This window comes from Kryptolebias marmoratus, linkage group LG4 (genome assembly GCF_001649575.2).
Source record: "Kryptolebias marmoratus isolate JLee-2015 linkage group LG4, ASM164957v2, whole genome shotgun sequence".
Taxonomy (NCBI): domain Eukaryota; kingdom Metazoa; phylum Chordata; class Actinopteri; order Cyprinodontiformes; family Rivulidae; genus Kryptolebias; species Kryptolebias marmoratus.
Genome location: NC_051433.1, coordinates 6,268,734 through 6,282,969, shown reverse-complemented (window position 1 = coordinate 6,282,969; position 14,236 = coordinate 6,268,734). Strand labels below are relative to the sequence as shown.

The window sequence follows — 14,236 nt, the reverse complement described above, 5'->3', positions numbered from 1 at the left end:
CCCTTGGATATCTTTTAACTTTAATAAGACCATATATTTCCTATGGGATCATTTTCATAGACTAAATTGTCACATTTCTTGCTGTTCATACATTTTTTTGCACAGTTCTTACATTATTAATTGGGAGAGTCAGGCTACTGCATCATGCCTTTTCCAGCATTTACCAAATATTCTCAGTGGGATTGATATCTGGAATCTGAAAATGCTTGTTGGACCAGTTTTACACAATTTGAGCCTGATGAATTCAGGCATTAACATTTAGTTTATATCTTCAATTACAGAAGAACAAAAAATATTGATACGAAACAAAACAAAAATGTCATTTTGTATATTCAGGTCGTCAGCTGGCCTCAAGTTTTACAAACTGATACAACCACACATTACAGTAAAGATAAATGCTCTATAAAGTTTTTACAAACACATGAATAACTGATTTATAAATAAGTATTCCCTATTAAAAAATGACACCTCTTTATGCTTCCTCCTTTTGGTTGTCCACAGTGAAAGTGATTTCCTAAATCCACACGTGTAGCTGCATTGTGTGGTTGAAAATCCTCTAACTGCTCACTGCTGTGAGTTTTTCTGTGCATTTATTTACTTCAAAAGTAATTTAATCAAACATTTTAAGTAATGGTTCACTAATGTCCTTCCAGATTTCAATGTGTTACGCTGTTATTAACCTAATTTTCGTAGTTTCGCAAATCTCCTGAAGGCATGTTTATTTGATCCAGACCAATAATTTGACCCTTCTGAAATAAAATACCATCCCAACAATCACAGGGTGTTTTCCCAACATGGTTATTGAGATAATGGGAATACTGCATCATTTGGGGTTAAGGAACTTGTTACCAGCTGAAACACATTAACTGCAGTTTTTTGTATTTTTTCTAACAGTAAGCTTTAATCTGTAAACATAGTTAAACCCAGTTGGTGACTTTTTTTGTTTTAAGCTCTAGAGTGTCTTTTACTTTTGTGATTTTAATATTTTGTTTATGCGAGAACAACATCTAAACTCATTATCACACTGTACATGTACAGTGAGCATCCTTTTTACTGTAAGCTGAGCTTTTTTATAGTCTGCAGTCCTTTCAAGGCTTGTTCAGTGCTTAATATTGAGCTGCTTCAGAAGCGTATCTCATTATGAGCTCCCTGAAAGAATGTTTTTTACTTCTAGACAAAAATCTCTTTGTTTTCCAGCATGAAATCAAGGCTTATTGACTTGGTTAACAAGCACATTTCTTACACTGTCCATGTAAGTTTGTGCTCTAAGAAACACACAGAAATGTAGAAAAAAAGCCACCTCTTCCATATTTACAAGAAGAAAATGTTTTTAAACCTAGTTTTCTTATTTAATGGACTGGTAAATCTTTGTAACTTCAAACAAAAGCTTGATTTTATTTAAAAAACTATGGTTTCCATGTTATCAGAATAACAGCTTCACATTCATGAAGAAAACTGATTAGAATAGCACAGACAGCACAACTATTTTTTCCCCCCATATAAGGACAACAAAGGACTGAGCAAGGCTGACTTCATCATAATTGTATGGGATCTGTCATCCCAGATTTCCACAAATATTGTAATGGCTCAAAAATACTGCAGTGAAACAGTAAATGGGACGAACAGTAGTCATTGTTGGCTTCCTTTTAAACATCAGAGGCACATAGGGGTCTTATTTCAGTTATTATTTATAATTAGCATTTAAGGACCAAAGTTTCATTCACAAGATGTTTATTTTTTGACATCTAAAAAAACTGGGTGCATAAAAAAGGTATTTGTAAATCTTTGTCAACCAGTCACTTTTGAGGTGATTTATGTTCACATCTCTTGGACTACAGCACAAAAATCACACAAAAAATGTACTTGAAATGTATTTTAAAAGCTTTAAAGTGTCAGCCTTTGTCTTTGAGGAACTAAACAATGTTATTATTTTTTTTATATAGCAAACATTTTTTCATAGATGATTTCTCACAGTCTTTTAAAATAACACAGACTGACCTATTTAAATTTTAAAAAGTATCTCTTTTATTTAAAAAAAAGATGTGAAATCTGTGCAAACAAAACAAGTTTATGAGGTAAACTTGGGAACTAATAAAGGGTTTTTATCTCACACCTCATCATGACTGTTTATGGAATTTTTTAAGTAAATTTGCACAAAACATACAGAACATTTAAAAGTGATTTGTCAATGGTTGCAGTTTTTATTTCAGAGGTCCAACTGTTTATTTTATTATTAAAAGCTTGCCATGTTTTAGTTTGCCTACGCATCATGTGGGATGGTATTTGAAACTATTCTTTATTCATAAGATTTTCCCCAGTTAGGTCAGTCTTGCTTCACTCATGACAGCATGAGAAGAAAAATGTTTATTACTTCTCAAAGTAAAACCATCTGAGAAATAGACTCAGTGGCGCTGCTTCGGTGTTTTGTCCAAGTTTACCCTCCCTATTGCAGGCATCATTGCATGTAGAGCATCAGAGGACCACCAGCTGCTGAGCAGGGACACAGAGGAGGCTACATCCAGGATATACTCGAAGCAGATGTGATTCACACATGTGCCTTGTTTTCAACATGCCTGGTTCTGTAAATAAAGTGTTGGATGTTCGTCCTTGCTAAGTACATTAAAAATTGATTAGCCTAACAAAAAAAAGTAAAAAGTGTGATGCCAAGATATTAGACCCCCACACGCTGTAATAACAGCTTAAAAGCACTTTAGTAAATATTAAGAATAGATCCATAGAATTATAAAGATTTAATTAAAGAGAAAAAAATGCTTTCTGTCAACCAGATTCACCTATATTTGTAACCATTTGTACTAAATTTATGATAATTTACATTTTGCATAGTAAATGAAAAGTCAAACTCTTTATTTTGAACAACTTCCACTTGAATGAGAAGCGTTTATGAATCAAATGACCTTTAGAGAGCCACTTGGTGTTAAAATGATTTTCAGTGTACAGTGAAGTACACCCTGTTGTTCATTTTATTTGAGTTAATATAATTTCCCTACACTTTCTAACTAAAATGGCAACAACTGTATAAAGAGTGCTTCTCATTTATTAGTCATGGTGCAAAATTCAATTCAAATACTTCCCAAAAGACTTTAAGTAACCTGTGTTTGTTTTCTGCTTTAATATTTTGAATTCATTATAATAATTTTAGACTCTTTTCCTGTTTTGTCAAAGTCACTTTAGGGCTGGAACCTCATTCAGATCTCACTAATCAAAGTGCTGCAAACACCACCTGGGAAAAACTGGATTTTAATCTAAACTCATTATTTGAGTCACTATTTCATCATGTGAAACAAAGAAATGAGAGAGATTATCACATTTCACAAACTCTAAACACATGGAATAGTTAGAAAAGAAACACTTGTGGAAACTAATGACTGAGCTCAGTTCAATAAAAGAAGCTCTCGGTTTTACTGCAAACCTTTTATCTCACCTACATTATTCCAATAAGGTTAGAAAATGTGTTTGATTATGCAAATGTTTTGTATTAATGTGGTATTTCTAATGATTTTCTGGCTTTCACTGAGTTGATTCAACATCTTCTTGTGAAAGTATAACTGCGATATCACATGTGGTTCCAGACATTTTCTCCTCTTTGCCAAACTTTCCAGTTAATCCGTTGAATGTTCATTTTTCTTTCCCCTAGACTTTCCTTTTTCTTTGTTTGCTCTGAATCAGCACTGCAGTTGAAACCCACAAGTTCTTTTTTTTTCTTCAGATATGGAAGTTCATCTCATTTGTTGCAGCTATCACAACAACACTCCTGATATTGATTTGACATGGACTTAACCCAGTGACCTCATGTTTTAGATTGCATGCAGCTTGGCTTGAATTGGCTGACGTGGAGTGAATTTGTTCTGGCTGTAATTCAGATTGAGAGTTTTACAACTTGAGCCACATGACTGTTAAATAATGCTCAGCAGAACAGAAAACAAGCTTTCAATAGGCAAACATCTGAAAGAGATCCTGTTGTGGTTTGAATCCCCCTGGTTAACTATCTTAGTTTCAGACAACATTTAAGTTTCTAGTTTTGGGATGCACCACATCAGTTCAGAGGGGTGTGGTTTGTCAACAAAAAAGCAGCCCATCAAGTGAAATTTGTCTGCCTAATGATGTGAGGTATGCTGTTTGGGTTCCTACATAGAAAACAGCTGTCAGACACAAATAATCCAAGTGAGAATGCACATGTGAAGGCAATTCCTCTGTTGTTTGAATGGATTCTCTTAAAACACAGACCACAATATAAAAAAAAGACACCTTGTAAAGAGTTTTATTTTGACACAGACCCGGAGTCCCAGAGGAAGCGGACGGTGCAGAATGTTCTTGATCTCCGTCAGAATCTGGAAGACACCATGACGAGTCTGCGGGGCTCCCAGCTCAGTCACAGGTAAGCACAATTTATTATTTTTTTTTTTAAGTTTAGATTGAAGGAAAACAAAATGTGATCCAAACAGCTGTGAGCTTGCTGGATCAGTTCATACTGCAGCACAATCCGTAAACAGTTGTGCTGTAGCTGCTTGGAGAGTTGGTGCACATCTGGCTTCCATCCCTCCTAAATGGGCCTTCTGTGTTTGATGCTGATGAGTTAATTTTAGGAATCTCTTGTTTTTGGCTAATCAGCAAAAGATCTAAACACAAACGTTTCAACAACCACAGCGTAACACAGTTTTGTGTCAGGAATGGTTTGAACATCAAACTCAGCCATTAAAACTTTGATTGGGACATTAGAGTTTAATGTCTTGTGTCACAAAAATAAAGCTGTTTTGCTTGTATTGCTTTTGTAATTTTGTATTTCTATATAAAAAATATAAATGATGTGCAGTTTCATAACTGTATTATAAAGGTTTGATGTTCTGGTGTTTTTATTAATTTAAACATCAGTGAGGCAACAAAAGGCAGACTTGTCACCAAATGTGTCACATTTCAAACTTTTTAAATGTAGGTGCACTCACTAAAACTTAGCAATTAAATCATTTTCCATTGCAAACAATATCATTATTACCCTCAGTGACATGGTTCAAGGACCTAAAACAGGGGTTTAATTTACTAAGTACCACTGTAGATGGAAAAAAAAGGCATATTAGTAACACAAAGAGACTGCATCCCTTTGTGTCCTGCAGACTGTAGTGGATTATGATCAAGATAGCTTTTTCAAATGATCAGACTTTCTTTCAATTAGTAAACACATGTTTCTGAACAATAAAAAGGCAAGTTATAGACAGTTCCTGCAACCTGATGTGCAGCATTGTTGTTAGAGATTAGCATATTCTTTCAGCTTTTGTGTTTCAGCCAGCACCAACAGGATATCTGCTGCTCAGGAACTGAATGTTAAAGATACATGTTCCATCTTAAATGCCACGCTTTTATTATACTCAAGCTAATTGTTTCTATAACCTCATTTCACAAAAAAAAATCCTCAAGTCATACAGACCTCCTCTGGTACTTATAATTTCTTTCATTATAGTCAAACATTTAAATTACTTTTATTTATTTTAAGTTGTGAACTTTTACATTTGTCTCCTGTAAATGGCAATTAAAAATTAGTGCAAAACATTTACTAGACAAGTTGAACTTTATCTCTACAGCACATTTCACTAACCTCATTGTACAAAGTGCTTCACAAAATTGTAAGACAAATCAAGATACAATCAATAGAGAAAAACAATCACTACTCACTATAAAAAGCAAAACATTCTCAGCCTCTTTAATGATGAATTAATCATAAACAAAGGATAAAAATACTCACGTTTGTAGGCTTTGCAATATTTATTTGGGTGACTTGGTTCATGTAGTTATCTAATCCACAGACACAGAAGATGCTCGGAGCCATTTGATGGGCATTTTTAACCCTGACCTACATATAAAAGATAAAAGACAAAGTTAGATATCCTCACACTGACAACAGGCAAACCAGCATTTATGTATTTTAGGATATCAGGCCATCCTTGTTTTTAATCTTCAAGTTCTGAGAGGAAACTCTTCTTGCTTTAATGTCTGCAGATGTAATAACACAACTAATTTATCTGGGTCAAGATCAACTTGGTGTTTTTTGGGTCTCATCCAGACACTTGAATGTGAAACATTTATTAATAAAACCTTGACCCTGTGTGTCTGCCTCTGTCTAGCTGTGTGGACAGCAGTAATGTGGGCTACGACAGCGATGAGACCAACGCTCGCAGCATATCCAGCCTGTCGAACCGCTCCTCACCTCTGTCCTGGCGCCACGGTCAGTCCAGTCCCCGTCTGCAGGCCGGAGACGCTCCATCCTCCACGGGCAGTGGATACCAGGGCAGTAAAAGCTCTTCTCAGTACACGGCTCACACGATGCCTGCTCGCTGCTCCAGCCGCCTCAGTAGCACGTCTCGCATTGAGCTCATAGAAGGTCTGGATGTCGATGATACCGACCTCAAGTCTGGTTACCTGAGTGACACTGACCTTCAAGGAAAGAGCCTTCCCGACGATGACGACGAGAACCTGGCTAATGGGTAAGAAAAGAAGCTTTTAAACACTTGTTACCATGACGACAAGAGCTAATCAGTGGCTGCAGATGCCTGATGGATTGTTTGTACTTTGACCTTTTGATTTTTGCATGGTGGAGGTTGAGTTTAGAGTTGCTGTTGAATTGCATTTTACTTAAAGGATGGTGTCTAACTAAAACTATCTTTTTAAACATTTAATTATAACCAGTGGAGCATATGCATTTTTATCTCTGCTCTGGTGCAAAACTTGATGCCATGAAAGTGGATTTCTGTTTGAGTTTGGTATGTTTCTTGGCAGACCTATAAAGAGCTTCCATCAGCAGTCTTTACAGTCACACGTTATTTTCTTACACTTCAAGGATTTCTCAAAGTGACTATTTGCTGACTATGACAGGACACATTCAGATGTTTTCACTGAGGAAAGAAGTCCTCGGCTTTCATGGTAAAAGGCTTGTAAAAGGCTGGTATAGCAGTGCCTTCAGAAAGACCCAAGTCAGCAAAAACAGATGCACCAAATAGTTTTAAATATATTAAGTTAAAAGGTGCATCTCACACTTTTTTGTGTTTTCTACTTTGCTTTCCTGCACAGTTAACCATCATCACTGTATTTTATTTTATTTTTTTATCTCTTGTCCTTCGCATGTCTTGGTTTAATTTGCTCCAACAACTTGACAGAAGAAAGCGAGTCTCAGAGAGAGGAACAGACAGAATCAAGGACAGTTCTCTGGAGTGAAGTAGCAGCTTTATCGCTGATGCTCATGCAGTAGAATTTAAGCTCAGCCTCTGGAGCATTCACTGGGCCCCCGCGTGCCAGGTCACATTCTTAATATGTGGGTTAAGGAGAAGAAAGGGCAGTGACACGTTTCCATTATTTGAAACTAGGTTTTAAAAAAAAAAGTGAGCAGTGAAATCTGTCAGACTAAAAAAGTTTGAACAATCCAACCTGTACTTTCATATGAGGAGCAAGGAGAAGGTGATAAGGATTAAAAGAGTCCTGATGAAGAATAGAATAGATAGAGAATTATGTCAAATGGCTCTGTTCCTCACAATAACTTTCATGCCCTTAAAATCCTTTTTAATCTGTCCTGAATTTTACCTTGTCCTCCATGGTGTCAGTCTAGCTCTGATGTATGAGGTGACTGTAGGACTTGATCTTGCTTTAAAGTACCCAGTGCAAAAAAGATGCAAATATTTGATTTCTCTTTTTATATTTTTTAATCAACATGCTCTGTTCCCTGCTGTAAAGTCTGCTGCCAACACAAAAGTTTTCAAGGTGATTTTGACATTTGAGAATTTTCTCGCTATTTAAACCAAGATTGAGCATGATTTATCATCACTCACTGCCTAAAGACAAAGACCAATGTTGTTGCTCGTATCCATATGTGTGTGTGTGTTCACTTATCTATTGAATCAAAAAACAGATTTTAATAAAACTACCAAAATTAATCCCTGGATGTACATCTGCAACTGATTAAGTGTTGGAGTCAACTGAATTCAAGATGGCTACCACAGCTAACTGACCTTAGCCGAAACAAAAATGGCTATAACCCTGACAATTTTATAGATAATGAGCTAAATTTGATTTTGTAGTGGCTGAGAGCCGTCTTCAACACATAATTCAAGTGTGTATCCATCTTCCAAAATCTTGTAATATTGCATGAGATTGTGCATAACATCATTTACCAGACATGAACTAAACAGCTGTAACTCTGTCATTTTAATCATAAAATAATTTTGGGTTAAAACTCTGGCATCAAAGATGGGCGTGCAATATAACCTTTTATTTCTCTCTGATCTCAAATAACTCGTGCTTATACTTGGAAGGCTAAACTCCTCTATTTTGTATGCATTTTCAATTACTATTTCCATCATCAAACAAAGTAAACTAGAGTCATTTCTGCAACAATAAATAATTCTGCCTCATAAACATATTAACATCCTTTGGTGTAGATAAGCAACTAATTCAGATTTTTATGCCAGCGCTGCAGCCCATGTTCCAGTTTTCCTGTTAAAGAATTTGCCAGCACACCCTGTGATACATTTGCATTCATGCTACGTCTCTTCTAACACACTTACAGTTCAGCTCATTGAGAACCATTAGCTTACAGCTTTTGAAAATAGATCAGGCTCCTCTACCGTAACCATGGAAACCAGCTGAGAATCGACTGTAAGAGGAGGTGCAATTTCTGTTCCCTTTTAGTAAAGCCTCAGTTTTCTATTTTCAGACAGTTTATCAATCTGAAATGAACCTTAACATAGTTTTTTACGTCTTATTATTGCAAATAGGCACCTTAACAAATTCGTGTTTGCTATATTGTTACAACAAACACTGACTGAAATAGTTTCCCTGCTTTAAACAGATGCATGTCTAGCTGTGAGATAAGAAAACTAAAGGCATTGTTTAATCTTTGTTTCACACAATTACACAGCAGCACATTGCTCACTGGACAGCAGGTATTTATTGATCCACACCAGACAACACTGGGTATATTCAACTCTTCAGAAAATATGCACTCATTGGTAAGAGTTTTTGCTCACAGCACTAAATTATATTGAGCTGACCTCAGCTACTTTGAGGATGACTATATTCCAGATCACACTGCGTTGATTTGGCTTCTCATTTATCTTCAACAGCAACAAAAAACATAAATGTTTCCTGTGGTTGCATCCTTCACACCAAACTTGGCAGAGTTTATCCATCATTCATAATATCATCCAAATGCAAGTCTAAGTCTACAGTAAGTGGATATTTTCAGATAAATCTGTAATCACATCATATTATTGAGGCTTTTTCAAATCTGGCATTTAAATTGGGAAAACCTTTCAGCAATCTGTGTCATTTTTGTGGTGTTGAGTCACTTATGGTTGATGTTTTACAGCTGTAGTTTGTGTAAACTCTGTGGTTCATTACTAATACAGATGTGCATTGAAGAAGTTGCTTGTTTTTTTCCCCATAATGTCATTAGCTGATGGATGAGCACAACTCTAATGCTTATAGCAGAATATGTGAGTTTCAGAGAAGGCCCATCTGCCTGGCCATGATAGTTATTTGAGAGATTTATATAATTTGCTTTGGCAAATAGCAGATTGAAAACCTAAACTGGAAGGTCTTAGTTTGGTTTACCTAAAAACTTAAGAAACTGAAGAGAGAAGCTACAGAACAAAGTTATATTAAAGACCCATTGAAGACTGTAAAAACCAATAAAATCCTGGAATATTAATTAAGTGGCGAGCTAGCTTTAATCTGCTGTAATTAGACAGCATTTTTGATTGTGGAAATGTTTTTTTTTTGCTTTTCAGATTAGCATCAGACGAGAAAAGTAAAATACAATGTTACTTAATTCCATTGAAACTTCAAACATGTCCGGAAACCATTACACGTTCACAGACCCAGCAGTCGCAGCACATTAGGGTTGGTTTGGTGTCATGTTTCATTCATCTTGTTGAATCACAGTCTGTCTCAGGCCATGAGGAGGCTGTTGGCCACTTTCACCAGTCCTGTTTCAGGGCTATATAAAACCTGACAGAAACTCCTCAAACATTTTTAGTGCAAATGGTCACATATTTGACTTGATGCATTGGTTTTTCTTTTTCAATGCAGGGGATATTTTGATCTAACTGACTCATATTCTTGGATCAAGTGTAGGTTTTCAGTAAAAGTCAAATTACAGCCTCCTTGCTTGCCACATGAAGACCGGTAATAAAATGGTCAACTCTACAATGAAGGTGTTATTTAGGGGGTAACATAAAAGAAAAGCTGGTTTGGTTCATCTTTTGATGTTTTACCTTAGAGAGCTCAACAAGACAGAAACAATCCAGTCTTTATTAAAGCTGCTGTATTTGATGATCCTGACAATAGTAGAATGAATGCAATGAATCTCTCTTTAATAGAGAAAGACATTTTTTTTAAGAAGCTCATAAGGTCTTCATGAAGACTTTTTTTAGGCATTTACAAGGTGATCAGTTCTTTTGCTGATACTGTCTTAATTGAATGTTGTTGGGTTTTTTTTTTCTTTCAGCTGCTCCCCTCTGCAGGGGTTACCACATGCTAGCAAACTCACACGAGAGATTTGTCAATTGTTTTATGCCCAATGCCCTTCCTGACGCACCCTGGGCAGCCTCAAGATTAACTGTCTTTATTGAATATACTATTATAAACTCATGTTGACATAAAACATGAGATTATAGTTGTGAAATTTTACATTTGAGTCAAGATTATACAATATAAAATAGGTTTTCAAAACAAAATAATCTCTTGGATTAATGATGCAAATATGTTTTATGAGATTTTCGGCTTTCAGATGTTAAAATCTCATTACAGGAGCACATGATGTCCACACAAAACACTTGTCAAAATTAGGCAATCTCTTTGTTTCGCCCTGCATTATTTCTTTAAACACTGTGGGTTTGAGGGGAATATGTGGGCATCCAGATATCTGAGCTTCTGTTTCATTATAGCAGCATGGAGGCAGTGATGCAGAGCAGAGAAAGAAGGCTGGTTCAGCAGCATTGCTACTGATCATGATCATGCACCAGCATGGCTCGGGATGTGCTGCCATGGCAACCGTCTTCCACTGACCCAGTGATGGGCTGCCTTGTGTGTCAGTGTGGTAGCTGCTGAGAGAATCGATGTGTGGAGGATGTGTGCGAGTGTGTGTGTGTGTGTGAGTGTCAGCTGATGATTGATGTGAGCTAGAAAAGAAAAGAAAGTGGGGAAAAAAAGGAAAATAACATTATAAAGAGATTGATGAAGAGAACAGTTTTGTCTAGATGATTTTATAATTGATCTGTTGGGGGACAGATGTCTGCCTGCAGATGAATTTATAGTTTTTATGTCCCTCTGAGCTTAAACGATTTTTAGTGGCACAGAGTGAGGAAAAAGCAAATTTGTTCTAATTTGCTCAGATAAATTATGTGGGTTGCCTTTTTTAATTGGATACACACAAACATAGAACACAAATACACAGAAAACACAAATGCATGCACACACACACCAGTCAAGTTATAATATATATATTTGCTTATTTTTCTATTAAAGCTAATTAAGTCTTTGACTTCATTTGTTCCTCTGCTCTTGCAGTGTCATTTCCATAGAAACCAAAATTAAGTTTTAACCATAGTAGTTATAGCAACTGTGAAATATTTTTCTATGCACAGTATTTAGGTCAGTTTTCTGAAAAATTGGAATACTATCAGCCTCACACATGGAAACTGTGCATATCGACAAACACATTCTGTAATGCACTAAGGCTTTGCTGCATCCATCTGATACTGGATCTGTGCCCTCAGCAGTCTGCATTCAATTTCCCTTTCCTGTCTGAGTTGGACCTCTTTATATTTACTTTGTACTTCCCTGACTGAAAACCTCACACATTTTCTGACCCACTTAAACCCGTCCACACAAAAACTGCTCTCTGGCCTTGCTGCTCTGGTCCTCCGTGGGCAGGGATTATAATTTTCACGAGGCCACCACTTCAAGTGAGTCCTTTTGAAAACAACAGCTCAGTGAAAACAATTTCAATTTTCTGGTCCTTTCTCATCCATGCATAACAATTATTTTGAAACATGGTAATTTATAAGTTGTACTTTTTTTCCTAATAGACAGATACAGGAAATAGATTGGAATAATTCATTCTCCATTATGCTTTAACATGCAGTTAAATAGACCCAGAGCACAGGCTCTTCCACAGTCAGCAGCTTGAAAACACATCTGGGGTCAATATGGAGCTCTCAACATGGGTCATTGAAATACCAACTTACAAAGGCTCCATCAACACCAAACGTGCCTCCTTCTTCACCAGTGTCCTCAGCCCTGTGAATAATGAACCATTACAGAAGCACCCCAGGGAGTATGAATCATCCCAGTATCATGTCTGTGTGTGGTCGTCTGGGTGTTCAGTTTGGTTTTCACCAGTCTCTAACTCTCAGCTCTAGGTGGATGATGTGAAACTGTGTTTTAGTCCTTAAATGTATGAATCATATATTGCCTGTCTGCTGTTATAAGTTGTAAAAGTTGCTGCAGAAATGTGAGGTTTTAGCATTTTGATGATAAAATCTGCTGATTCAGTTTGGCTTGAAGTGTGTTGTCAGTCAGAGAGAAAGCAGTTCAACTCCATGAGTAAGTTTATTATCAGTCAGAATATAAAAAGGTTAAGAAAAACATAACAGAATATATGTGCTTGTGGCACCATAAGACTTGTAATGTATCTGTTTGCATCTGCAGTGCTGTGGGGTGCAGCTGTATTAATGAAGGTTGCTGAGACTAATGCAGACTGTATACTTATTTTCTGGGCCAACAATCATCCCACAAGTCCATTTTCCTGGGCTCTGCAGAGACAAAGTGAATGCAGTCTCTGACTTGGTCACTGATGCATCTCAGACCCATTTACGTCTCTGGCACTGAAAGCTGCCAAATCCTTTTTGTTTACTTATTGTCAAGCTTTATACAAATCAAAATTAGAAGATCAGAGATGTGCAGCTTTTTCATCTGTACAGATCTCGAATGAAAAATATTTTGGCGGACATAAATCTCTGCACACAGCTCTGTGCTGTGTCTTTCTAAAGTAATTTCTCACATTGTGCTTCAGAAATGAGTACCGACAATAAAGGAATGTCTGCTCCTCTTCAGCATCAATGCTCTCAACCCCATGTTTTTTTTTTTTTTTTTTTTTTTGTCTTTTTGTCAAGTGGTGCTTCATTAGATCATACACATTACATTGTAAATGAATGCCAGGCAGAACTTGAAATGCTTGTGCCTCCTGCTGGAAATCTGCAGTCAACACACCACAAGGAAATTGGCATTACATTAACAGTTGTGTTTTAAAGACAATCTCTTTGGATTGGGTATAGATTTGATACTTTAAGAGTAATGGTGAAGAACTGGTTTTCAACTTAACTTTTAGGTTTTAAGTTTAAATTTGACCAGCTGCGTTACCAATAATCTCATTCTGTAGAATGGGGACAAATTTTGACAGTTACATGTGATGGTGTTCTATAAGTTACACAGATTTATAACAATTTCAGCTATCACAAATGGTGAATTTATTCATTTCTTTATCAACTACATTGGGCACTTCATTAAAAAAATACTTTTTTTTTAAAACTAACAAATATTTAGTTGTTTAAGTTTACATCCTATATTTTAAAAGAATGAGAAGTGGAAAGCGCAGTTTTGTGCATAAGAAAGAGGCACAAATGGATCAAAAGCCACAAAAATTACAGGTCAGAGACCCTGAGAGTGATTTTCTGTCTCAGCAGAAACAAGTTGCTAAAATTTCTCTCACTCTTTATGTTTCTGTGTAAGAGCCAGTTAATGGGGAGTTCATATAGAATAATAATTTAGATTAAAAATGTATAAATATGCTTAATTTAATTTTGAGAAATTCATGATGAGTATATTTTCTAGAATGTATAACTTAGTTAATGTAAAAGGATGCTTTTATTGTGAAAAGTAATTTGGCTTCCACTACGTAATGCGTAACATTAATATTGGCCGTATGCACGTTTGAGTTCAGATTGCAGTTGGATACGGTGGAAGCAGCACAATTTTTTGACCGATCTGTACCGAGCCTTTCATTTTTTTTTTGTAAGTGTACTTTTTTGAATTCCTTAAGTAAACATCATAAAAGAAGACTTGGTTTCAGTCGAGTGATTCAAATATTGGTTGTTAGACAAACTGCAAAGGTGGTACAACGAACTATTGGGACGCAGAGTGCCACTATATAAAGTCAAAAAATTGCTAATGGAGC

At 36.2% G+C, this 14,236-nt stretch overlaps 1 protein-coding gene across 12 annotated transcripts in view; it reads left to right on the top strand.

Annotated features, from left to right (window-relative positions):
• Nucleotides 1-14,236, top strand: part of nav1b (neuron navigator 1b) — a 63,663-nt gene that overhangs the window by 19,233 nt on the left and 30,194 nt on the right. For all 12 annotated transcript variants that reach the window (XM_037975418.1, XM_037975417.1, XM_037975416.1 and 9 more), the window contains 2 exons: nucleotides 4,294-4,396; nucleotides 6,135-6,494. In XM_037975418.1, the coding sequence (XP_037831346.1) occupies nucleotides 4,294-4,396; nucleotides 6,135-6,494 (463 nt within the window). The remainder of the gene's footprint in view (nucleotides 1-4,293; nucleotides 4,397-6,134; nucleotides 6,495-14,236) is intronic.